The following is a 27,788-nucleotide window of genomic DNA, read 5'->3' as shown; positions in this document are numbered from 1 at the left end:
AGTAGTATATATATTTAGTAGGCTGTATGTGGGCCATGAGCTAAAAATGATGGCCTAGACTTTATGCCCATTTAAAGGCAAGACTGGGTCTAGCAGACATAGTTCAGGGTTTAAATTACACACCACACACGTTTCCTGAAAGTCATCTCATTTTGTGTCGAAAGCATAAATGTTAATTTCATAAGCCACAGATAGACCAAGTTTAATTTATCAATTTATTTATTTGTTCAATTATTTGTTTATTTATTTGTGTGCTACCACGACGCCGTTAGGAACCCACCAAAACTGTAAAGTTCTATTGGACAACCTCAAATCCATGAATTCGATTGGTCCATCTGTGTCCGTCTCCTTAAACATCCCGACCTGAAACACGGGCACCTCGAAAGCGTGACCAGGTAGCTAGCCGTATTTGCATAGCTTCCAATAACAAATATTTTAAATATAATAATAACAATATAATATCAACATTTAGGATTTCTGGATTTTTTTGACCAACAGGAATGACACTCTTTTGTTGTTAGCCCTCCTCGATTTGAAGGTAACGTCATACATCCTGACATTATGCTGTTGCTGCTAACTTGCTAACATTGCCGGCTATCCAACCTAAGGTTGGATAATGCTATTAAATTAGAGTATTCGCTTCTCTTTTAACCTTTACATTACGCCGGCTGCTGTTGGTTATTTTCTGCGTTTTATGTTTGTATTGGTTAGGTGGAGTTCATAATTGCAAGCAGCTCGTTTAACGGTGCTCAGCTGTGAAAACCTTTACTATCGTTTAGCCTTTATTTGGCTTTTTATAAGACGCTAACGCTATTTTAAGTTTCAAAGTCATTATATCAGGCTCAGAGTTCCGTATATGTACAAAAATTAGGGAATAAACGTGCTAGTCACAAATGTACGACTTTCATTTGTCCATCCCGAGAGCTTGAGCGAGATTGTTCATGTAGAGAAAGGGCTATCTAAAAAAACCATTGTGTGACAGTGTATTTGATGCACCGATCCAACCTTTACTAAGCTTTTCTGATTGCTGATCCAATACCAGTGTTAAATTAATCATCACAATATTAAAGAAACTGGGATCCAGTCCTTATTTCTAGGCAGCATTAGGCTGGACTCGAAATCTTTCCTAACTCTCTCGAATAAGCAGGAAAAAAAACTTCCAAGAATATAAATGAACGGAAACGATATTTATTAATGAAATAATACGTAACACGAGGATCACGATACCATGAAAAAATAGCGAGGTAATTTATCTTATTTGTTTTTACCACTATTGTCTTTCCTGTGAAGCAAACTGGCCAAAAGGGACCCTCCCCAATGAGTAGTTTGCTCTTACAGTCTGCATCACATTAATAAAAATAATATCCATCCATCCATCCATCCATCCATCCATCCTCATCCGCTTTATCCGAGATCGGGTCGCGGGGGCAGCAGCCTAAGCAGAGAAGCCCAGACCTCCCTCTCCCCAGCCACCTCCTCCAGCTCATCCGGGGGAACACCAAGGCGTTCCCAGGCCAGCCGAGAGATATAATCTCTCCAGCCTGTCCTGGGTCTGCCCTGGGCCTCCTCCCGGTGGGACATGCCCGGAACACCTCACCCAGGAGGCGCCCAGGGGGCATCCTTGTCAGATGCCCGAACCACCTCAACTGGCTCCTTTCGATGTGGAGGAGCACATTAAAAATAATAATTAATACTAATAAAATACTTATAGCAATCGAGCTGTTTGGGAACTTTAAATGTAAAGCTAAGGTTTTTTTCTTTTTAACGTCCATCTGCAGCCTGACATCAGCCACCCTCTCTCTTTCTAGCAGAGAGACTTGCAGCATTTAGAGGGAAGTCTAAAGAAGAGCTGATGTTTTATAGTTTATACACAAATGATTTTGTAATATAGATTTATAATATAAAATATAACTCTACTTATAAGTTGACGTTCTTATAAATTAGCAGCTTATGCAGTAAATAAATTACAGTCGTGCACAGAAATTTTGGCAGTGCACAACTTTCTGTGTTTGTCACTTCAGTTTTTATTTAGATTCCTTTTTGCATGTTTCTGTGATTTGGGAAAGAACAAAAACAAGCGTTTCATACGTTTCAGTGACTTTTATTGGCAACAAAATCAAATTGATGCAAAAAAAAAAAAAAAATTAAACTGTTGAACCACCTTCTTCATAACTTCTGCAATTCTCTGTGGCATGTTGGATATCAGCTTATGAGCCAAATCCTGATTGATGGCATTTCCTGCCTTATCAGTGCTTGAACTTGAAAGGTTTTTTGGGCTTCTGCTTTTCCACCCATGGTGGGTAAGGACTGACTAAAAATGTCTTTAAAAAAACATCTTCTTCCAATGATCCAGAAACTGTTTGGTGATCATTTGTGTACTCGATGCTGCTCCATGTCACTAAGCTAAATTGATGAGAGCTTGGAGATCATGAATTTACAGTATGGAGAGTTTCATGGTCATGGACCCAAAATGGTAATCTGATCGAGAATCTGTGGTTAGTCCTGTTCTTTAAACTAATCTGATTTATTTGCCAATCAAAGTATTTAAAACTAATGACAATACTAATGACTGTTTTTCACTTTATCAAAGAGATGTAAAAAAAAAAAAAAATCTAAATAATCAAAATAAAAAACTGACTTGTCAAAATGCATGAAACACAAATGTTCTGCCAAAACTTCTGGCCATCACTGCACTTTGTGAGCCAATACTAGTGGCCAATAAAAGTCTGATTTTCTGGTCTGATGTTTATTTTGGGGGAACAAATGTTTTTTTTGAATACTGTCAAAAAATTAGAAAAAGTCCAACAGTTCCTGAAAGCATCCATTCTGTGCTTTTTCAGTGATCTTAGGGTCATTACACTAATCCCAGGCAGGGCTCCACATCTAAATCTCAGTTCTCTCAACTGACCATCGTCTTTGCAGGGCTGCTGTGACACCATGCCTGGGATTACTGTAATGATACTAGTACTAATAAAAGTGCAGAGTCGCTGCTTTCAAGAACCAATGGAATTATTTCATTTGAGCAAATAGTTCAGGAGTTGCCGATGTTTGAAACCACCTGTCTGACGCCAGCGACAGGTTAGGCTTTAGAGGCTTAAACCCGTGAGTGGAAACTAAAGCTTTCATGTCAGTCGATTGATTTTCAGATGTGTCTCATTCGCACGTGGATGTCAGTTGTGTTGACCCGATTGTCTTCTTTTGTCCACAGCCATGTCTTTCCATCAGGATCGTGGGGGTCCCCGGGGAGGAGTGCCTCCTGGCCAGCATGGTACCAACCAGAACTACAGACCCACCAACATAAGGCCGCCCCCTCCCCAGCCTCCAGTTCCTTCCTACCGTTACGATTCGCAGACTGCCCCCTACATGCCTCCACACCCTGACTTCATGCAGTATCCTCCTCCAGTTCAATCCCAAACTTCCAATTCTCTTAACCAGTGCCCAGTGCGCCCACCTTTCTCGAAGCCCCCCACCCGACAAGGCTTCCCTGAACCACCACCTAACTTTCCACCTCCTCCCTTGCCCGGCTCCGCAGGTGGTCCCTCTCCAAGGGCGCAGGTATCTGCTCAAAATGCCTACCACCCTTACATGATGCCTCCTGTGCCCCCACCGCCACTACCACACCCCCCAATGCCTCCCCCCATGGCCTCTCAATCAATGAACTACCACGCTCCGTACTCCATGAACTACCCCCATCCTCCTCACCCTCCATTCCCTCCTCCTACCTTCAGCTCCAGCTACACCCAAAGCAACACCCAGTTTCAAGCAGACCACAGCATCAGGCACGGGGGGCAGTACAAGTACGAGAAGCCCATGGACAGCAGGAGGTCCCCAGAAAGAGGGTATCGGCACGATGATCACAGGCAGAAGTGCTTTGGCTATGGAGGCCACGGCGACAGGCACAAAATGGAATTTCCTGGAGAGAGGAAGGACCGCGGGAGAAGTCCAGACAGGCGCAGCAGGCAAGAGGGTGGGCGGTATAGGTCTGAATACGACAGAGGCCGGACTCCCCCCAGACACAGGAGCAGGGATCGCAGCAGGTACACAGACGACGCTCTGCCAAATGAAATCAATCAGTGAAATGATTTCCTTTTAACTACTCTGTCTGTTCACAGAGAGCGGTATCGGCACAGAGACAGTCGGAGATCCCAGTCACCCGACAGGCACAGAAAGAGGCCTCGAAGGTACACGTGTTGCTTTGTTTGGCTTACTGCAGCTGTTGTGAAATAGTACTCATCGATAAAGTTTAAGGTCACAAAGAAAAATCCTTGGTTTTGAAAGAAAAGCACATTTGGCGTTCATAGTTGTTTTTTAACCGCCATTTCACGCATCAGTACAGAAGATGTTTTCAGATTATATAGAGAGAACACCCTGAAGAAATTATACTTTTTCTTTCCCTTAATCAAAGGAAAAAAAATCTCTGCCATTGCTTTTCTTCCTGTTTTGACTTCTTTTGCTCCTACTCTGCAACCAGGGCAGTGACGTTAAACCAAGCTGTAGTTTAGTCTGTTGTCTCAAGCATCAACCTTTGTGGCTCCATTATAGTCTCTAAATGGCAATTGGGACAATTTAGAAAATTACCAAAAGAAAGTAGTTGTGATGCAAATATGTTGTCTACTCTCTTTATAATCGGCACATTTTAGTTATGGTGGTTGAGTTCAGGATTTCTGAGCCTTCTGTTTCTCAGACAAGAGACTTTGGTCTACTGGCATTGTTCAGTTTTGCACTGTAGCCTCCTAAGTTCTCTTTCCACAGTAGTTAAAGCTGGATTGTGCCCAACTGAGAAGTTCGAAGTGCACATCCTTGTATGAAATACATAATTTCCTCAGGGATTAATAAAGTACTTGGATTCTGAAATCTTTAGAACAAGAGTTGGTTTGCTTTTTTGGGGGGTTGTGTTCTGGGGAGAGGCAGGTGCAGCAGTGACTAAGCAAGAAATAAAGAGTTTTTATTTAAACTATTTAAAAAGAGTTTAAATACCTAAGGTCTAGCATTCAAAGCAAGAGACTGTGCACAAGAGAGGTGAAGGAAGGGTTGAGTGGATAGAGGTGATTTGCAACAGAAGGATGGCAGCAAAAGTAAAGGGGAGTTTTACAAGATGACAAAAAGACAGAGAGCAGAGCTGAAGATGCTCAGATTTTCACTGGGAGTGACCAGAATAGACAGGATTAGAAATGAGTGTATCAGAGGGACCGCTCGGGTTGAGCGGTTTGGAGGCTCACAGCGTTTGGACTTGTGCAGAGGAGGGAAAGTGGATATACTGGACAAAGGATGTTGAAGATGGAGCTGTGAAGCAGGTGGAAAAGAGACAGACCTCAGTAAAGATTCATGGATATTCACTTTAAATGAAAGTAATGATATCTAAGACCAAAACCTGAAGGCCCCATACTGGTAATGAATCATGTCAAAAACCTCTGTGGCAGAAAAAACTGTGGTTTCTTGAGCAGTGGCTCTATTTAGACAGAGGTCATTTTTCAAGCAAAGAAAAGTAGTGTCATATAAACAGTTTAACTTATTAATTTCTTGCCGTTTTCTAGTATTTTAGTATTAATATATTTTCTTTGATATAATGAGCTAGTGTAAACATGAGGCTTTAATTCAGATTTAACCTCCTGTCTCATGTTGACTTTTCCTTTTCATATGTAGCCGGTCAACGAGCAGAGACAGGAAACGTGGTCGCTGGGAGGAGGAGAGGGACAGGAGGTCAGAGAGCTCCTCGGGGCTGAGCAGAGAGCGCAGCTTCTCCGCCATAAGGAGCAGAGACTCTGATGAAGCCTTCAGCGACAGAGACCGAGAGCGGGAGAGGGAGAGAGAGAGGGAACGGGACAGGGAGCGAGAAAAAGTGAAGGAGAAGGGCGATGACGAGAAAGAAGAGGAAGACCTGCTGAAACCCGCCTGGATTCGGTGCACCCACGCCGAGAACTACTATTCCAATGACCCCATGGACCAAGTGGTACTGTTGACATCTTTCTTTTTTTATAAAGCTAGCATTTGCTAAATTCCTAAATAACTCTTTTACAAAGTGTCCATAGCTCTAACAGTATATTTGTCTGTGGTTATAATACATTCTTAAAAGGAAACTTTGCTAGTCTTCTTTCTGCCATTACACTAATTTTGCTTGCAGTGGTGTTAAAGAATAGCTTTTGAAAGATGTACCCACCCCAAGTAGACTTACAACACACTAATAACAAGAAACCAGAGCCAAAGGAGTAGCATAAATTATAAATACTAAAGAAATAAATCAACCTACTGTCTTTTCTAAGCTTTAGAAAAAAGTGCAATCAGCTTAACAACACCAAAATGATTAAATACCCATTTTATTCAGTGATCATTGCCATACCATCCATCCATCTATCTATCCATTTTCTGTTGGTTGGATCATAGGGTATGATCATAGGGATCATAGCGTTCCTCCCAGTCACTCCCCTCTGGTTCATACTGTTTCCAGTAGAAGAAGGTAGTCACCAGTTGCAACACTTTCCAGCACCCCACCCAGTGTCTTTAAGAAGGCCGGGTTCCCTGGACGTTTGTTCGCAGCATCCACAAGGGAAAACCCACTGCCTCTCACTGGGGACAACTACAGACTGGAACAGAGTCCAGCCCCTTTCCAGAGGACCTGTTCCAAAGCTCAAGCTGTCCATTGAAGTGAGTCAGCCTATATCTAGCCAGTATCTCTAAACCTCACGCACTACCTCGGGCTCTTTCCTGATCAGAGACGTGACATTCCATGGACAACAAGCCTGTATTCGAAGCTTGTGGTGGGCCACAGGAGAGTGGACTTCTGTAGCTTTTTCAGGCTAAGGCTGGCTGGGCCCCCACTGGCTTATAGCCAGACCACCAGAGGTCCTATCCCCGGCGGTACCCTAGTAACCCTGTTACGATTGCCCCACCAAATTTTATTATATATCGATACATTCCACATCCTCTTGAAGAGCCACCATAGCAGAACATTTATGAACACCTAAAAAAAAGCATGCATATCTGTATTTATGCACATACATGTGTTGTGAGTAAATAAAGTACCATAGATCTTTAAGTATTTTTACTTCACAACAGAGCTTAATCTACCAAAGTTCCAATTTCACAGTTGATAAATTCGTCAAGAACAAATCCCGAATATTTACTTGTGATACTTTTTGGATTGATGGCTTTGTAGCAGTATCTTTTTCAGTCAGTCAGTTAAGCCGACACTCAAATAACATCTTATTCCCACTTTTTTTTTCTTTTAGCAAATCCTTCTCAAATGCTTTTCTGAAGTCTTTGGATCTTGTGGATACTGACAACTACTTTTTCTCCTCTTTCCTCGCTGACCTTTATCCGTAGTCTCAAATGCTCGGTGTCCTCAGCTCCTTTCTCTCCCCACACATTACACATTCTGGCAGACACTTGACCTGTCCTTAAAGGAAAACTGAAGTGATGTTAAATGTCAAGAGGGAACACAACTTTACTCGTAAGCCTCCTTCACAAACCGATTTAGCTCTCCTGTGTCTCTGTTATGACAGAGAGGATGTTACCTTTGGGTGTCAATTACTGCTGCTGTGCCAGATGTGTGTAGAACTGACTTACACTTAGATTACACTTCACAGTGGTCCAAGCTTTGTAATAATTTAAGATACATTTCTCCTGGAAAGCAGATCATTTTCTCTTTTAAAGGCATAAGTAGGTTTTGCAGTTTTGTTTGTGACATTGTTATACCACCTAACATCACATTTTGTCTTGATCAATAGACTGTTAGTGTGAGTATATTAAAGAAACTCAAATATAGTTGTGCATAAGTTTTAAAAAGTCAGTGCGCATCCTGGAGGCCTGTGGGTTTGAGACTTTGACCGTGAAATCCCAGAATCCTCCTGATTAGAGTCCAGCTGGGGTTCTTTGTTGCATGTCATCCCCTCTGGCTCAGTCCTCATTTCCTCTTTGCTCAGAACCGTCTCCAGTGAAAGCATAAAAAACACACACAAAAGTAAACATAGTTTTAGTTCCGGCAGTCCACAAAATCAAGCTCAGCTACAATCCCACCAGATCAGCTCATCTCATCTCAATGCCAACCTTCATCAGCTGGTGCATCCTGTCAGCACGTCTTGTATAGAGTGCACGGTCTAAAATTCAACTGACAGAATAGTCTGATATTTCTATGTGATTTTATTATATTTTTTTAATAATAAAAAGGTTTCCTTTCATCAGTTGTCATTGTTCTCCTACAACTTTACATCCATGCATCCATCTGGACATCCATCCATTTTCTCCTGTTTCTGAGGGTTTGGGTTGTGGGGGCAGGAGTCTGAGTAAGATGCCCAGGCCTTCATCTTCCCAGCCACCTCCTCCATCTTTTCTGGGCAATATTGAGGCATTTCTAAGCCAGCATAGAGATGTAAATTCTCCAGCATGTTCTGGGCCCACCCCAAAACACCTACACTGGGAGGTCCTTAGTGGGCATTCACATCAAATGGCCAAACTGGCTCCTTTCAATGTGGAGTAGCAGCAGTTCTACTTCAAGCCCTTCAGCCTGTCTCTATGGCAGGAGCAGACGTATGGAGGAAGCTCGTGTCCACCGCTTATTCCCATAATCTCATTCTTTTGGTCTCTATCTAAAGCTCTTGGCTATAGGCCAGAGTGAAATGTAGAATTTTAACCAATAGCTTTCACGGCCTGCTCTCTTTTCAATACAACAAACCAATATCCCAACTTGGAACAGCAGCTCCACACTTTTCAATATAAAGCATACAGTATAGTTGTGATAAACACAGTCAGTATATCAGTATACAATAAGATATCAGTTCTTTTAGATTAGGTTGCTTGAGGGTTAATTAGAGATGCATTATCTTAGGCTTCACTTAGGAGTGGGAGCTACATGAGGCATACTACCCTATAAATAATAATAATCAATGAGTACAGGAGGAAATGATAATCTTCTTTTGACTAAAGTGGCTCTGACTGAAATATCCATTAAATATTAAAATGTTAGTTTGACTAAAAGATCCTGGAATCCTTTCTCAGTCTACAACTTTTCCATTTAACATTCAGCAGTTGAACAAACTTGACTTGTTGCATTTGAACTTCTGTATTTCAGGGAGACTCTACAGTGGTGGGAACGAGTAAACTGCGTGATCTGTATGAGCGCTTTGAGGAAGAGCTGGGAAACAGACAGGAGCGAGCCAAGGCTGCTCGACCCAAGTGGGAGCCGCCCAAGACCAAACTGGACGAGGACCCAGGTTAGTTGTGCTATTTTTATATTTTAGCTTTAACCTCACAGTCTTTAAGCTTAATTCTGTAAAGGAGACCCTGCTAATTTCAAGCTCCACATTTTTATTCTTGGACGCTATTAGTGTAGCTTTGCCTGATTCACAGTTCAAAATAATCCATCTTTGACTTATGCTAAGGGGCCTTGGAGCACCCTCTGAGACTGAAACAAGCCATTTTAGATCCTTTCTTTGAACCGTCCTTTAAGCTTACTTTCTTCTGATTGGCTGCCCTTTGTAAAAAGAGGATTTGAACAGCAAGTAGGTGGGGCTTCTTTACCTGAGATGACCATATAAGGGATTTCCTGTCTGAATAACATCATATAGGGCCAAGAGTATAAAAAAACTTGCTGAAACCGAGTGTTTAGAGCCATCTAAGACAGAGTATTTTACATACACTGCCCTCATCATTTATAACTGGCCATGTTTAATATCTGCTGTTGTGACTGTATGTATGTATGATTGTCTTTAAACAAAACCTTGGCCTGCACATACTTGTTGTGTTACCAAATAAAAGCCATCAGCTAAAACATCTGTTGACAACCTTTCTTATTGATATGGGGGGAAAAAAGCTTGCTATCTTCTCAGCAGTGCATTGGGGCGAGGCAGAGATTAAGTTATGTTTCTGATTTTATCTGCAGGGCTGTCAGCCCGATTGTCTATTTCACCACCGCAATAATATAAATCTCACTCAGGGAGATCCAATTTGCTAAATATGCTGCTCTGGGCGCCGACTTCACAATCAAACACTCGAGTTAAAGCGCTGATAAGAATTAAAGACTCTGCTTAGCTAAGGGCCACAAACCATTCAGCAGAATGGTAATTATAATCCTCATTTTGGTTTGATCTTTGTTTTCGGTGAGGGAGAATGACAAGTGAGGGAGAAGGAGAGAAAACACGAGTGCCAGATGTCAACTTTGGCAACTGCACCCCTCTTTTAATCTCACGGATGCATTAAAGTCTGCAACTGGCATGAAAATTGGAAATTGTTATGAACAACCGTGTTTAGACAACGAAACCACCACAGTTAGCTGTTAGTCATGCTAAACTATATTTGTTTGCATAAAGAAAGATTAAGCAAGTGCAAATTAGGTAACAGATCTTAAGGTTTGCTGTGTCATCTACACAGCCAGGGTGATTATTCCTCTTCAAGAGTTGGCAGAGCCCGAGCGCGCACAGTTTTAAAGCATTTTGACAGATTACTTTACTTTGACTCTGCCTTGTGAGTGTAATACTTTGCGTGGGCACAGCCGAGCAGAGGAGCTTAACCACTCGACCAGCTCCGGCTCGCCGAATTAGTTTTAATCGTTAGCCGCGTAGCGTTCGCATGATTAAAGACCTTCTTGCACTGTGGTTTCAGATGACAGCAGCAGCGACTCAGACTGTGAGTCAGAAGGCGAAGGAAGCACCTGCTCCAGCAGCTCTGACTCAGAGGTTTTTGATGTCATCGCTGAGATCAAAAGGAAGAAAGCTCACCCCGACCGGCTGCACGAGGAGCTGTGGTACAATGACCCCGGGGAGGTTAGTGTGTCTTAACAAAAGGATGCCGAGGATAGATTGTTCTATCTTCTGTGTATACCTCTTTAATTCATGTCCGACAAAGTATTAAATCATACAGAATATCTCAATCTGAAAGCATTCCTGAAATACAGGAAGACATACTGTCAATGTGAGAACGATAAGGCAGCTACACAGGCAGGCTGAAACCTTTAACCAAAACATTTGGTCTCTCGACAACAGCTGACTTTACATTCATCTTTGAAACAATGATTTTAAAAGTTAAGGTAAATCAATCAAATCATTTTTTTTTACACATGGACTACAGCCCTGAACTTTCAAAGACATCACCCCGCAGAGAAACAAGTGAGAATGCAGATGTCCCCTGCAGCCAGATCAGACATTAAATGGTCCTTAACCTGCCAGCTCTCTAGATCAGAGTCCTTGTGATTTGTGCCTATGTGATAACTGATGATGTTAACTCTCCTGCCCCCCTGTACCCTCTACCCAGGAAGCACCCTCTCCAAAACCAGAGTATTTCCAGCACTTAGATGTAATCTAATGTGCTGGCTCCTGCTGTGCAATGTGAAAATGACTTGATACTGGCCCTGCATTGTGAATAAAAGCAGGAAAACTGCAGAGACCTCACTTTGCGTTAGGCCAGAGGCATTATAAGAAAAGGACTCAAGTAATCCTGAATTAAAACCTCAGGCAGAATTTTGCATCAGCAAAGTATGACTTAAAAAAATGATTTTGCAATCTTAGTAATTAGTTTTTTTTAATCTGTCAGCTTTAACTGAGTCTATACACGTTTATTTATGTCACACTTGACCTTTAATAAGTGTCCTTGCAGGACAAAAAGTAATGAATAAATTCATTGGACAACATGAATAATATATTATACTTTTTAGGAAATAAGAGTACCTTAGTTTTAACATCACGTTCCCATATTTTAGTTAATAAATTTATGAATTGCTAAGTTATCATTTGTGTTTTTCCTCCATTTAACTGATATTTATTTATATAAAAAGATTGAATATCCAATCCATGAGCCATCATCACAATACTCATGGGTCAGACTCCACCTGGTTTTGATCTTGGCCTTCATTGATCTCAGTTACACACTTTTATGTGTGTTTTGAGCGGTTGTCATAATCCGTGCACAGACATCGAAGCATGTTAAACACCTGCCAAACCACTTAGAGCTGTTTTTGTGGTGCTGTAACACTAGGTGTCTCCAGGAACCTATTTTCCTGACACATGCAGGTTCACACAGGCTGGACCTCGTTTTGCTTTTAGAACTCTTTAAATTCTTTGTGGCATAAACTCAACAAGGTGCTCAAAACATTCCTCAGAGATTTTGGTCTATATTTACATGATGGCATCACACAGTTGCTGCAGATTTTCTGGTTGCACATCCATGATGTGAAACACCCATTCCACCACAACTCTATGAGTGGGAGATCTGGTGACTGTGGAGGGCATTTGAGTAGACTCGTTTTCAAGGAACCAGTTTAAGAGCATCTCAGCTTTGTGACATGACACATTATGTTGCTGGAAGCAGCCATAAGAAGGTGGGTACAGTGGTCATCATGGGATGGACGTGGTCAGTAATGATACTCTGTTGTGTTTAAACGATGCTCATTAACAATGTCACTAAGGGGCCCAGAGTATACCTAGAAAATATCCCACACACTAGTACACCACCACCACCACCCTGAACTGAAACCAGGGAGGATGGATCCATGCTTTCCTGTTTCATTCAGTTCAGAACCGTCCAAATGTCGCAGCAGAAATCGAGATTCATCGGGCTGGACAGCGTTTTTACAATCATCTGTTGTCTAACTTTGATGAGTCTGTATGAATTGTAGCCTTAGTTTCCTGTTCTTAGCTGACAGGAGCGGGGCATCTGGTGTGGGCTTCTGCTGCTGTAGCCCATCTGCTTCACGGTTCGACATTTGCTCTTCTGAAAACGTTGGTTAAAAGGAGGCGTTATTTAAGTTACTGATGTACTCTTATCAACTAACTGAGCTGTTGCTCAGTGGATAGTTTGTCTGTTGAAACCATTCACTGTAAACACTGTAGGTGGTCGTGTAGGTAAATCCCAGTAGATCAGCAGTTTCTGAAATACTTGGACCAGCCTGCCTTTTCTTCCACATTCTGGCGGCTGGTTTCAACTTCAAACTTGACCATGCCTAAGTGCCTAAGCGCACTGAGTTGCTGCCATCTCACTGGCTCATTAGGTGTTTGCATAACAAGCAGCAGAGCAGTTATGCTCAACTTTATAAACCATATAAAGTTACCTGTGAGAGTATATACTAGTTTTAAGACAGTAGATAAACTGCTGTCCAGTAAAGCCTGACTTATTTCAGCAAGAAAACCACACTCCACGTGTATTACAGCAGCATGGCTCTGTAATAAAAGAGTAGAAGAAGAAAGAGTAGAAGAAAGCTTGTCAAAAAGGCTGTAGGGCATCCATATGATCATTGCACCTTTGTCCAGTATTCATCTGTGTTAGATCCACATAGGTAAAATAAATACTGACTTTGGATAATCCAATAAAGAAGAAAGAAACCATACCAGCTATGCTGTTGGAACTGAGGATAATCTGCACATTACTTAACTCCAAAACAGACTTCAACTCGATAAGACTGCAAAAAACATTTGAAAAAAGCAGAATGTAAGAGTTGATTGTTGTGGCCATAAATATCTAGTGTAGCTTTTATTTTGATACAGTAAGGACTCTGTTTCTTCCCCATTGGCTTCTAAAGTCTTTCTTGTAAATATCTGAAACCACTAACAGCACATATAACCAAAGTCCTCCTATAAAGAAGTCTTCAAACTCAGCAGCCAGCAGAGCCTCTGGGCATTTATTTTGAAGCTGCTGTCTACATAAATTGGAAAAGAGCCATAACTTTTATTTCAGTGGGACGTAAAAAAACACATATATAGACTCACCAGCCAGATCTTACAATCTGCTTTTCCACCTGCAGGTTGGACTTCTAGTATCCACAGAAAAAGTAACAAAGTCCTACGGCTTCATTAGTGGCTCGATCCAGGCACCAGAGCACTGAACACTGCCACGCTAATTCATGTTTTGAATACACCTAGCTACATCTTTACTGCAAGGGAAATTACTGATGTGTGAATAAGTCTGCCACCAACCACTTGAAACTGCCGTGACCCTCGTGTCAATGCGAGTGGTTGGCTCACAGGTTTCCTGGTTCGGGTCTTTATTGGCTTTTTGGTTGCAGTGACAGGACAGCAGTCTTTCACATTTTAAGTATTCCTTGTATTGTTGTCTCGTCTCTATGTCAGTTGCACTCTTCCTCTTTGCTTTGAATAAATGTCATTTCCACTTGATGGAAAGACAGTCTGCAATAAAGTTGTAGGCCAGCAGTTTTATTGTGAGGATATGTATTGCGGAGACAATGTCACAAAGTGAAGTTTAAAAAGTCAAAACTTCAAACTGCAGCAAAGAAATAAAGGTCAGGAGTCTGCAGTTTAGAGATGTAAAATGTTGAGCAGCCCCTGTGTTATACATGGCAAGTGAAGCAGTTCTGTCTGATTTACGTATTTTCTTTCTGTCCAGATGAATGATGGTCCCCTGTGTAAGTGCAGTGCCAAGGCCAGACGTACAGGGATCCGCCACAGCATCTACCCGGGGGAAGAGGTATGACACGCCATGAATAAATCACCCTTTCATAACCTTGAAGTTGTGCCACGCGGGGGCAAGGGCATTATTTTAGTCAGGCTAAATGCATTTTCTATACAGAGGCCATCTTCTATTGTGTTAAAGGCAGGATAAGTGAGACAGAAGCATCTTAAAGAACAAAAAGATATTACATTTGAGGAAATTTGACTGGGGAGTTGCGTCCGAGTGATTCATCGGGTATTTTTCCACACACTGAGATATATTTTCTTTTATGACTCACTTTCTTACTTTGCTGTGTTTTGGAACTATAACTCCCACCAGCCACATGCTCATCTAACAAGTAAAATGCATTTTATCTACAAAAAGCTCCGTCGTTCAGTTGTTTCTTTTGCCTTTATGCCCAGTAGGAAATGATCAAACTCTGGGATTGTTTAATGAATCCTTAATGACTTTATTAACCAATGATAGGTACGTTGAATAGTGGTAAATGTGCATCATCCTCCAGACAAAGGCGGGTAAATGTCTGCTCCATACTCACTTGTTTGGGGATGTATATTTGATTGATTGATTTTTTTTTTTTTTTTTTAGTAATATTTTCTGTCTTAAAAATCTGTCTCGAGTTAATTAGTGCGTTAATTTCTTGTTGCTCTTTGTTGACCTGGAAGTTGTTAGTCAATTATTTGTTTTAATAAGTTTCTAATGTGTATTGACTTTATAATTATGCTCATTATAGGATGCCAATTAAGCTTTTACTCATCACTCATACCAGCAGTTTGTCTTTATAATAACCTCTGCAAACATGCTTTGCTCTTCACTTACTTCTGCACTTAACAAGATGCCTCTGCGTGACTGCATTCATCTGCAGAAGGGAACGGCAATGCCCCCTTTTTTTTTTTTTTTTTCAGTCGGCTCGACCAGCTAATGAGTGAAATCCTATAAAGAGTCCATTAGCAGAAAAATCCACTGTATATGCTTAAGTAATTTCTCAAGAAAACTGAAAAATATGTTGTAGTTTAACCTTCATAATTAGAACATTTTGATGCCTTTTTCGCCCCAAATCGGTATAAATTGAATGTTTTTGGCTTGATTAGAAAGGACCAAGAAGGTGAATGACAGATTGGAATTAAAATACCTTAAAAGTAGACTGAAAAGAAACTATGGAATTAGCCACTGTGGCTAATCGCTATCTTGGTCAGAGTTGTATTCATTAAAGCAGCGTTCCCCAACCTTTTTTGCGCCACGGACCAGTTTGTCGGACAATATTTTCATGGTCCGGCCTTTAAGGTGTAAATACAACAAAGTAAAATGATACGACCAAGACAAAAACTGTGGTATTTTGTAAATATAATAATAAACGCGAATTCATTGTGTAATTGTGTAACTTTATTAGCAGCGTCCTCCTGAAATGCTCCAACAACATTGAGAGTAACATCCTCCTCTCTGCCCCTTAATGCTTTCTGGTCGCTATGGTAACGCATAAATATTTCTTTCAAAATAAGACGCACAACTACAACACGGGAAAAGACCCAGGGAAACTGAGTTAACGATAACTCCGTGGCCCGGGGGTTGGGGACTACTGCGATAAAGAATTATTATTATTATTGTTATTGTTATTATTATTATCATTATTATTAGTAGTATTATTAGTATTATTATTAGTGTTATTGTTAGCCAGCCTCAAGTGGCCTTGTGAGGAACTGCAATTTTTGACACTTTGATGTTCGCATCATCGTTAAAGTTGCTGTCCTGTGGGTCTATGAAGGAAAAAAGGGAGTTTCAGTTCATTCATGATTTGCACCTCTTACATTTGCTTAAATTCGCCTATAAATGTTGAGCACAGAGGAACACCTCGGTGTCAAATATTGACTTTTTTAATCTTTTCCAGCCTGTGAAACGGTGCCGTCCAATGAACAACAACGCTGGCAAACTGTTCCACTACAGGATCACTGTGTCACCTCCCACCAACTTCCTGGTATAACTTAAAATAAACAACTAGATTGAATACATGCTAACACATTGTTCTGATAGTAGCCAGTTTGTTTATATTCACGGCACTCTACCTAAACTACAGCGCTGTGTTTGCGTGCTCGTGAGACTGTTCTTGTTCTTCTCTGTTCCAGACCGACAGGCCGACAGTGATTGAGTACGATGACCACGAGTACCTGTTTGAAGGCTTCTCTCTCTTCTCCCACACTCCTCTCACTAACGTAAGCCTGCTTTGAATTGTTAGCAGCTCGGGCGGTAAGCCATGAATTTTCCACCACAGCACTCTCAGGTTTTTGACAGTAACAGTGGGTGTCAGTGTATAGTCATTTTTCTCAGTTATGCTGTTGTGTTTTATAGTTTCTATTTTTATTTATTTACTTGTTCGGAGTTGGCAGTTCCTTTTGCGTTGAGCTTTTCGGAGGCGAGTGTCACACTGAGTTTACTCTATTTTGTTTGTAAGTGTCATGTTAAGCCTCGCAAAGGTGAAGTATAAGTGTACTGGGTTGGTTATGACTTCTTCATTGACATTTCACCTCGGGGGAGTCTTTTTCTGCACAAATACTTGATATAGTGTGTTATTCATAGAAAGTACTATGTGCAGCTTCACTAATGACTTAAAGGCCAAAAGGTTGTCTGGTAGAAACAGGATACACAAACCTAAATGCTTAAGTGTTTTTTGTGGATTGTTTCTTTTATTGGTGATATTTTAGGGCCTTTTTGGAAACTCATTACTAGGAATCCTGCTCATTAACCTTAGGGTTGCAAGAGGTATTCACATATACATAAATCTTGCACATCAGTTATCTTGCAGCTACACGAGGTCGAAAACAACAAGAGGAAAAGGAACCACATGTGTAATCTCTGTATATAAAGTCCAGTCACTGAAGTCCATGCAGTTAGAAAACAAAAAAAAAAAAAAACACGTAAGTGATTTAAATGTAATTGATTATTCCTTTTAACATCATCTCCGTGCGCATCTCTGGACCACTTCTGTTGTTGCTTTTACTTTAAGATCGTGACGTTGCAATCTGACTGCTCCCATCTGCAATTTCACAAGAGAAAAACTGGATAAATTGTTCTTCCATAAAACACAGATTTCCACATTTCCTAAGGCAGTAGATCTGGAAAGAAGTTTGTCCAAGAGCATCCAAGTCATGGTCCCCTAGGGTCAGACTGTCAATACCAACTCCAACTTGAGGCATCTGAGTATTTGGGGAAAAATAGCACCTGAGTTTGTGCCATCGTGTAATGGTACATGAGAATACAAAGTTTTTTTGCCCACACCATCTCAATTGTCCCTCATTTCCCCACCTTGCACACCTGATGTGGCTGCATGTGGTATTTTGCCTTCTTTCACAAAATGAAATGATGTATTAAAGCAGTTGAAAGGTCACTGCTTTAATACATTTGAAGAGATCCAGCACGCATCATCGTGCAAGCAGTCACAATGGAGCTTCCAGAAAGCGATCTAAAAATAGCAGAAAACCCTGGAAGCATGTCAGCGCCACACAAGGAGACTTTGTTCAAGGGGACATCAGCCAAATTAAAATCAGGCATTAGTTTTGATTTATATGGGTGGAGTTGCAGAAGTTTGCAATAGCAAAGCAATATTTTATTATATCATATAATATCCTTAATACATTTTTCTTAGTTTTCTTATTCTCTTTTCCCTCTTATGTGTGAGCCTGCCTGCTCGAAAGCCTGCAGTTTAAATAGCCCAGGCCTACGATCAGTTGTGCAGCTCAGTCAGATCTAGATTGGCTGTGATGGGACACTCTCAACCTTCTTCATGTCTGTTGAGGCAACACATCATTTTTTCGTATTTTCAGCGTGTAAGTGGACCATCCCTCCTCCTTTTAGCTCCACTCTTGTCAGAAATAACTTCAAATCGACTCTTGGCTTCGGGTCGACTTCTTTGTCGCGTGGACAAAGTGCTCCTCTCTCCCAGGGCTGACCTTGTCACAGAGTCCTCTCACTCACTTTTGAAGGCCCATCAGTGACTGTCAAACACTAGAGTAGCTGTGATTTGAAAGGAGCCTCTCTTTCTCTCCGTCCTCAAAGTGGAAGTTTTAAAGGAGCAAGAAATCAACCGAGGGGATCACCAAACGCCATTTCTGGAATATTTCCCTGCCCTCTCTACGTATGTGTGTGTTTTTCCTGCACGTTTGAATACTAGAGCACTCGGTCAATATCCCCTCTAGCTTGAAAAGAACCCCGAGGATTAGGCATGATTTGAACTGGATAATTTACACGGCCCTTGTTAAAAGCTGGGGTAAACTCTTCATGGCGGTGCGGGGATTAGGAACCGCAGAGTCTGGTGATATTAGCCCCCTGCTAGTTGGCTGCTGGGATGGGCAAGAATGAAAGTAGCTCCCAGGTTAATCTCTTAAAATGGACCCCTGCGCTCTAACAACAAAGACCGTGTAACTAGGGAGATTAAACACAGAAGAGCAGGCTTATCTATTTAGCATGATTTCAGTTAGTTAATTTTCAAGAGTCAGGTGCTCACGCCTGTGTGAGTGAGTAGGGGGAGAGCACTTGTACATGTGTGTTTGAGTTGCTTTTTTTCAATGTGGTTTCCAAATATTCCAACAGATGTGAGCTAGCTCCACTGAAGACAAAAAACACCCCAAAAACAAGGTTTTAATGAGTTTCCTTGCAAAGCTGTGACCTCTGCCTAACGCCATGGTAATGAGTCGGTCTGTCCTTTCTTCTCCTCGTCCTCTGCTCCTTTCATCATCACAGATTCCATTGTGCCGTGTGATCCGCTTCAACATAGATTACACCATTCACTTCATAGAGGAGATGGCACCGGAGGTCAGTAAAACCCCACTTTATCTGCCAGCTCTTTTTCTCCCCTTTCTCACCCCTTTTGTTTTTATCTCAAACGGCTGAGACTGAGCGCCGCTGAGCCGCGTGTAACTCTCGCACCTCAGTGCTCGGATGAGTGAAGGTGCTAATCCTTTTAGAAGAGGAAAAAGAGCTTCCTTTTGACCCGCTGAGGGTGATTGTATCAATAAGGTGGCTTATGTGATAAAGTCTCAGAACTGGATTTAGTTATCAATCATATCTACATTATGGGGTAGTCTTTGTGGCTGCATGCTGCTACTGTATATTCACGTGGCGCTGATAACAAACCTCTGCTGTCTCTCATGTACAGAACTACTGCGTCCGAGGCCTGGAGCTGTTTGCCTCCTACCTGTTCCGGGATATTCTTGAGCTTTATGACTGGAACCTGACAGGTATGATTCCCAAAGCGAGGGCTCGCGCTTACACACAGATCACAGAAACTCCCAGCTTTATCAGTGATTGTCGCTTGTAAATTGCAGCGTGTTCTACCAGAATCTCTTACGCATGGGTCACAAAATGAGAGGCAATTATCTCAAATTGCAGCTTGGATGCTACAGAAATACCAAAATGGGCATCTTATTGAATGCCATCCTTTATTTTTATGGAAATATTTTTTGTGTATAGTAGTTTTGTTTTTTTTAAAGCCTCACTTTCTCTTGTTTTTTGGGTTTTTTTCTTTGACACAAGTGACCATATTTAGATGAGGGGATGTTAATGCTTGCAAGGTTTGTTAGCAAACTGCATTCACACAAACTCACACACACAAACCTGCATTAAGAGTTAAAAGGTGGGAATGCGCTTTGTTAAAGCAGCCAGCTTGGCTCAATAAAATAAATTCTGACTCACTGAACAAAACAGCTCTGAAAAGTTGAAATCGTACACTAAAGAACTTGTTCGGCTAAATAGAAAATACAAGAAAGCGAAGAGCTCGATAAATCAGATCTAGTATGAGCTTAAATTTAAAATTAATAGAAGTATTGTGGTGTCTGTTATAGATACCACAATGCTTGCGCCCAGTAGATGTAATAGAAAATGTTGAGCATCTGCAGTAAGTGGTGCAGAGGCTGGTAAGGACCTATTACCATTTGGGTGATGCTTGTATCCACTGATGGAGAATTCCAAACTGTGTTGATGTAAACTGGATGGAAACAGAGCAATTCCCTCAGCCACTATAATGGATGCATTCCAACAGCTAGCAGTTCGATAGTTAGTTCGCAGAAGCATTTCTTCACAGCAACATGTCTGCGATTACATCGACGTTTAAACCACAACCACTGCAATCCGTCCATATTTCTTCTTACTGCTCAGAATAACGTTACATGTGAAGCCAAGTACACTGTGGTCCCGGGAAGTGTGAGTGTTTCATCTGCACGCCTACACTTAATCAGCCCAACGAGCTCGTTCCGTATTATTGTCCCGATACCTCCCGCGCCTCGTGGAACAGCTGTGAAAGACGGTCATTTCCTTCATAGCTTCTCTGGGATTACAGGCCTCGCTCCTGGTGGTAGAACTGTCAGTGCGATCAGCTGATAGAGATTCGCTATTCCCAAGAGTGTAATCCAATTTAAAAACACTGGTAGGCTTTTAAAACTTCACTGCAAGACAAAAGGTGGCTGTTTCGATCTTGCCTAAAACACAGTGAGCAAGGAAAATCAACCTTAAGTTGAAGTCATTAAAAACAACATCATGAGCTGCTGCAACAGAGACTGCCTCTCAGTGTTTCACTCACCGAAAGTGGAGCACACCTTTCTCGGATGAGTGCTTCAAGCACTTTGGTCGGTAGTTGCGTTAAAAATGATCCAAAGGGAAACAGACACCATCGGGAAGAGGTCAATTTTTGGAACTCCAGTTTTTCGAATTAAGTTTTTTCTTGTTACAAATGAGGCGACAATGATATAGATATATATGTATATATATACTAAAATTCTTCAGGACAACCTTAATCTCAGTAAATGGAAGCACCAAAGCCTCATCAGGCAGGTTATGGCATATTTGTCAAAACTGCCTAAAACTAAACATCAACTATCTTTTTAATGTGATTTTAGTTAGTTTTGTACATACAAACTCATTTGTTAGACTTTTTTTCAGTAAACTACAAAGTTTTACGATGACTCGTCTAGTTTTAAGGTTAGTTTTAATCCACTATTATTACGTTGCTGAGACACCTGTCAATCACTATGGCCAAATTTCTCATTTTGAAATTTTAAAAGTAATCATTTTTGACAGGTAAGTTTAAAAAAAAAAAAAAGTTTATACTGTGAAATATATTTTACCGTGGGACTCACTTGTAGTGTCAGCCCCCAGTGGCCATTTGTGGAACTGCATTCTGTTATAAACTTGCTGTAATGTTTTCTTGGATGCATATATAGTTGGATAACGAGGCTCATAAAACTAAATAATGGATTTTTTTGTTGCTTAGTAATAAAGTTATGCTTTTTTTTCTCCTTGGTTAAAATCTGTTGAGAAATGTGTTTAAAACAATGTCATTTTTCCCATTATTACAACAGTGCTGCATTTTTGATAACAGCGTGCACAGATCATGCATTTATATTATACCTGTCAGAGTGATAATGAGGAGATAAGATGGGGGCAGAGAGCATTGGCGACCAACACGTGATCCTATATGAGTTTAACCTTTGCGGTCATTACACATACAGAGAACATTTTAAATATTAAACATTGTATTTCACATTTAGAGTCACATCCATGATATGAAGTACCAGGAAAAGTTTGAATTCTTATTAATAACTCTTATTTTAAATAATTGGGGTCTTCATTTCAATTTCATAAAGTTAGACTCTTAATAATGAGTGAAAAGCACGTAAGGCTGTGTCATTAATAAATGTCTTTTTTCCAGATCCCGAGTCTGACGGTGAGGTCTCTGGATGCCCGCGTTTCCATTTCATGCCACGTTTTGTCAGATTTCTGCCCGGTAGGACTCGTCACAGAACCTTCTTTTTTTGCCATTTGTCTCCCTCTGGTGGTCCGTAATTCTTAAGCTGTCTCACGTTGCCTAAAACCAAAAAAAGCTCGCCTCCAGCAATATCCGCTCGAAGCTTTTACACTCATGGTGATAGTTGTGGTTCGTTCTTGGTAAAATGGCAGATGGAGTTAGTGCCTGAGCCTCTGTGCGTCTGCCTGGTATTCATCTTTGATACACATGATGGTGCTGGTGCACTATGATATTACCGTGGCGTTTGTCATGACAGCCGTGCCCAGCTACTTTCTCTCCATCAAAAAACAATTTCTCTCCCAGCTCTCCCAATTTAGTCGGCTACAAACACTTATCTGTCTCTTTTACAAAAGCGCCAGAAGACCCAATCCAGTGTTTCTGATGTGATCTGTAAAGGGGAAAGAGGCAGAGAGCGAACAGGGGAGTTGCAGTGAGAGCACGATGACGGCGTGTTTGGAAGTTAGAGTCACAGGGTGTGCATTAGTCCTAATGCATCCCGGACTGAGAGGGCAGTGGATTTTTTTCGGTTTGTGTCCATCTGAAATGGAGGTCAATCAATTTTGCATGAGTGTCTATTAAACTGCCTCTATTTGACCTGCTTGATTGCCCGCTTGTGTTCAGCTGTATTTCTCTGCACATGCATATGTGTGTGCGGTGCCTCTCAGCTTATTTCTGATCTTGTAATAAGCGTGTCATTATGTGCCTTCACGTATCACGCGCTGTCCGACCTTGCATCAGCTCCCCTGCTCACCTGTGCACTTCCTGAACAGTGCCATTGTAATGCACGGGGACATTTTCACAGTATATTTTCGCTGAATATTGGCTGAGAAACTTAGAGTTGGCAGAGGTGAGGTGGGTTAGATGCCTGTATAAAACAAAGAATATTCTTCAACAGCATTCATGATTTTTATACAATAACACATGGATGCTCGGAGAAATAGTTAACCTCCTATAACTGCAGTGAGGCTTTTACATTTTTCTTTTTTTCCCATTAACTATAAATATCTGGTGAACTCTGTCTTCAGCTTCTATGCATAAGTGGCTTTATTAATTTATTTCTTCTTTATGTTTATGAAATGTCTCAGATGGCGGGAAGGAGGTGCTGTCAATGCATCAGGTGCTGCTCTACCTACTACGCAGCAGCAAGCCCCTGGTCCCCGAGGAGGAGATTGCAGATATGCTGCAGTGGGAGGAGCTGGCGTGGCAGAAGTACGCCGAGGAGTGCAAGGGCATGATCGTCACCAACCCGGGCATGGTGAGGCCCTCGACTTCTTTGTTACGACACCGAGGTGGCTTTGTCTGACGTTTCAAGGACGTTTGCGTGTCCCCGCAGACACTGCAGGAATGAGGCTGCTCCTGTTAGCCTGTGACACGAGCAGCCTCACCTTTTATGCCCAGGGCATTTGTTGTCATCAGCACTATTACGGCAGGAAGGTTTTTATGTCACAGTCAAAGTTGGTTAACCTTCTCGTGTGGCCCACATTATGAAGGAGGTACAGAAATTGTGTCTGGGTAAAGGTGAAGATGTCCTTGCTAGCAAGGATGTTGCATATGAGCAGTGAATATGATTGTGTAACCTTTGGTGTGGGTGAGTTATTGAGTCAACTGCTGTTCCTGGCAGAACTGAATTGTTGCTGTCAGGCTTTCCATACAGTGGGTGTATAATGGTCTTCCATTGCTGCGCTCAACTTAAAAGATTAGACCGCCAGTCAAACAAAGTGTATTAAAGAGGTCGTGTCTGGAGCTTTACCCTCTTTGAAGAAAACAGAGTTATCAGAGGCAAGGGTCAAAGCAATGGATCACGACGCTCCCAGGAAGCTTTTTCCAATATTGGTTATTGTTTGGATGGCTGTTTACGGCCATTTCATTCTCTCTGACCAAGCATGGTTTTAAAATATTTACAGCTCTAAGCCCAGCGCCTTAAGCTTTGATTAAATCACTGTCGCTCCTGTGTGTTGTCTGTAAAACATGCCAGAAAATTAATATTTTAAACATGCCAATCACAAGTTCCCCGAGTCCAGGGCAGGGTTTCCAACAGGAAAGTTGTCATGCCCGGCGGCTGCGACTGGTCAGGAATGCGAGTTCAATCAGTGTAGCGCTAGCAGCTGTGCACGCGCTCGGTGGGTGACGGGCGTGAACTCACCTCAGGGTGTTTATTTCCCACTTCCAGGTTAAAGATAAAATAACGACGGCTCTACCAGCAGCGGTACATCCAATCATGTTTAACCTTTAGCCATGGATAACTTGGCACTCTGGTTTAGTTAACATATGTGGCCGATCAGCTGAGCAGGCAAAACATATGAACTCATAATACTCTGTTTTTTAAACTTGGACTTTCTTCAGGCTGTTGCTTCTGGATTTATTTCTTTTTAATCTCCCGCTGTGAGGCCTGGCAAGGGTCAATTTAGGCCTGCGACTCCGTTCCAAGGAGGAGAGGGAGGAAAGAAAAAATGAAGGCCTTATTATCCCAGATGTTTTGTAACAGCAGCCAAAACACACATTATGTCGGTTTATGAAATGCCTCCCACCTGCCCATCTCAGATTTATCTTTAAAAAAATTCCCTGTTATGCACAATTTCAGGCCCCTGCTGTTATTAGTTTTCTCCAAAATGCTTTTCAAGGCATGGCGGTCGCATCTTTTTAGGAGCCATTTTAAATTTCATTATCTCGAAAACTACTTGCACTCGGTCATTCGAATGTTTTAGGGTAAATACCTGGTACTGTGGCTCTATGAATACGGACTCTCAGCAGTGTCAGCTTAACAGAGAATGATGGATGCTTTAAATTTGATCTCTGACAGCAAATTTAAAGGCCTGCAGAAACCACATTTTTGCAGGCAGGGGACTGATATTTGATTTACAGCTTCTCATAAACAAGGACCTAACATTTTTTTTTCTTTTAAAACAGTCCAAATCTGCTGAATGATTTCGCAGATATTAAGTGTATAATATGGGAGGAAAAAAGAAACTTCACTGTGATATTCCCCAGGAATGACACCGTGTGCCAGCGCCATGTGAACTTTTTTAGAAAGAGCAAGATTGTGTTAATGTTATGCTCAAAATTTGTGATGTTTCTCTCTCGTTTTCCCCAGTATGAATTTTTGAAATACTCTTATATGAGTGTAGCAGCCAATGAGCTGTAAGACCACATTCACAGAGCCATATAATCAGATATTTATCCTGAAAAACCGAAACGATCTAGCTTAAGTCGTCATGCATAATTACTTTAAGGAAGTGTATCTTTCCCCTGGACTTCTTTCAGATAAATCTGAGGTGGGAAGTTTCTATTAAATCCAAAATAAAGTAACAGCGCAGTAAAATGGAGTATGATAAAAGCAAAGTGTTCAGTGAAATAAAAGCAGCTTAAAAAATGCTTAAATAGAACAAAATGGCTCAATCAATTATAAAAAACGTAGAAGTAGGAAAGTTTACTAAATGCAGTGGAGAACAAGCACAGCAAATAGCAGATGGCAATAAAGTGGCTCATTATACACACAGTTTAAACTGCAGCAAACATTGCAATTAAGTTGGAAAAATACACTGCAACCAGGCATTTTTATCAATAGATTAATTAAACCTATCCAGCGGCATTCTCATTTCCGTCAGTCACATAATTGATAGCAAACACAAGTGTTTTCTTGCAGGTATTTAAGTGTAAACCATACAGCGCTCCGTAATCAATAAAAATGTCCTTTCAGGGCTAAGTGGTGTAGGTCGGCCCGTACGTACTCTGGCTCTGTGAAAAGCCCTCACCTGCTGCGTTACACCAAGGTCACATACTGCTCCGAGTGAAAGCATCCGATGCCAATCACGCGAGGCTCCCCTGACGCCATCACCTTTCAATCTGTTACGGTGCATTAAAGCATAGGTGGAGGAGCTGAGGACACTAAATGGCCTAAGATCTGTGAATTAGCATTTACAGTGTATTTGTCGGGATTGTAAACAGGGCAATCACGACGCCAATCAAACCTGATTATGTCGCTTTAACGGCACAATCAAAGTTGCCTGCCGACCTCTCGCTCTCTAATCAAAGTTTGCATGCAGGCGGCGACGGGCGGACGCGGCTAATGTCAAGGTGAGCGCAGGCCTCCAGCCATCTGCCATGCAGATCAGCGCGCCTTATGCCGCGGCCCCTTCCTCTGATCCCACCCCACGCCTGACAGGCTAACTGTGATTTGGGAGTCGGCCGAGGACATGTTGCCTGTCAATCTCCTCCGCGATAAGAGCGTCAGAAGTTAGCTCGCCATCCCCAGCATCGCTTTATCATTGTTGTGCTCACGCTACGAGCACAATCTGGGCTTCATCTCATTATGTTCCTGTGACAGATGACCCTTGTTGGGTGGATTATTTTTTATTTCATATGCTGGCAGCAGGTGACTGATTGATGGTTGCCCGGTAGCTATGTAAATATGTTTCTCCTCGCTGTGCTGACTTCTTTGTTTTTCTCCCCCCCTGCAGAAACCGAGCTCGGTGCGCATCGACCAACTGGACAGGGAGCAGTTCAACCCAGACGTCATCACTTTCCCCATCATCGTTCATTTTGGGATACGGCCCGCGCAGTTAAGCTACGCTGGAGACCCCCAGTAAGACCGCCGACATGCACAGATAAATATCTTCCCCCGCTGCTCACCGGCCCCCTCGTTCCCACCGCTCCTCGTTCGTTCGGTGCCGAGAGAAGAACCGGCGGCGTTGAACGTCAAGGAAAGACGAGAGCGGCGTATGTCGAAGAGGAGGGGCGCTAGCTGAAGGGGAGGAAGAGGAAGAGAAAACGAGCGGCGTGACATTTTTACATGCGTCGTCACGGGTCCCAGGTTTCCGCTGGGTGCCTCCGCGGCGGGAGCTGGCGCGGTTTATGTCTCGTGAATAGTAATGCAACATACACGCACCGGAGGGCTTGCAGTAGGGAATACTGTGCTGTGCCGCTGCATAATTAACAAAAGCAGTGTATTAGATCATGTGAGCGGCAGTCTCTGAGGTGTTCAAAGAGATGCGACAACATCGCTAATCAAAAGTCGGCACACAACTCCTGCACTCTGATGCTAAATTTAAACCTGTGGCTTTCTTTTTTAACTCAAATGTCTGGTTTAAAGCTTAACAGTCAGGGGGAGGTGCGGGAGGAAAATGGTGGTGATGAAGATGCAAACAAGAGGATGATCATTAGGGAATCCATTTAGGCAGAACTAGTTTGCTTCTTCCCTCTGACTAATGTCCCCTCTCCCCTGCTGCCACGTTTTAGCAGTCTGTCCACTGAGCACTTTCATCCCCGTGCACCCTGCTGCCATGTCAAACTTCTCAAAGCGGCAGACAACGACAAATTTATGGATGGATTGGGACATCATTAGCCGATGCAGAAACGAGTAGTAAGAGACCAGCGGAAAGGATTTCCTACCACTGCTAATGATGCGTGTAGCGAGGGCAGGAGTCGGTGTTGATTGCGGCTGCAGCAATGCCACAGAGAGGGAGTCTTGGACACAGCAGCAGCATATATTAACTCGGGAGACTGAAGATGCTGTGTTGTCATCTTCCCTCGTCGCCGACCGCTGGACACACGTGCGCTCGGGGGCTGCCACTCGAGCTTCCCCCAGCTCGACCAATGAGGCAGGAGTGATGGCGTG

General features: G+C 42.2%; 1 protein-coding gene across 6 annotated transcripts in view; it reads left to right on the top strand.

Moving 5' to 3' along the window:
• The first annotated feature begins 320 nt into the window (after window positions 1-320).
• The window catches only part of drosha (drosha ribonuclease III), a 136,331-nt gene continuing 108,863 nt past the window's right edge, over window positions 321-27,788 (top strand). For 3 of the 6 annotated variants that reach the window (XM_039617619.1, XM_031728546.2, XM_039617620.1), the window contains exons 1-14: window positions 404-538; window positions 3,209-4,037; window positions 4,113-4,181; window positions 5,644-5,950; window positions 9,065-9,206; window positions 10,594-10,754; window positions 14,323-14,403; window positions 16,271-16,357; window positions 16,506-16,592; window positions 19,117-19,188; window positions 19,532-19,613; window positions 22,079-22,153; window positions 23,260-23,429; window positions 26,632-26,756. In XM_039617619.1, the coding sequence (XP_039473553.1) occupies window positions 3,211-4,037; window positions 4,113-4,181; window positions 5,644-5,950; window positions 9,065-9,206; window positions 10,594-10,754; window positions 14,323-14,403; window positions 16,271-16,357; window positions 16,506-16,592; window positions 19,117-19,188; window positions 19,532-19,613; window positions 22,079-22,153; window positions 23,260-23,429; window positions 26,632-26,756 (2,285 nt within the window). In that variant the 5' untranslated portion in view covers window positions 404-538; window positions 3,209-3,210. The other 3 variants (XM_039617617.1, XM_031728545.2, XM_039617618.1) reach the window with 3 other exon arrangements.

Source organism: Oreochromis aureus, linkage group 9 (assembly GCF_013358895.1).
Source record: "Oreochromis aureus strain Israel breed Guangdong linkage group 9, ZZ_aureus, whole genome shotgun sequence".
NCBI classification, from domain to species: Eukaryota; Metazoa; Chordata; class Actinopteri; order Cichliformes; family Cichlidae; genus Oreochromis; species Oreochromis aureus.
Note: the sequence above shows the minus strand (reverse complement) of the source record. Positions and strands in the feature narration are given on the sequence as shown.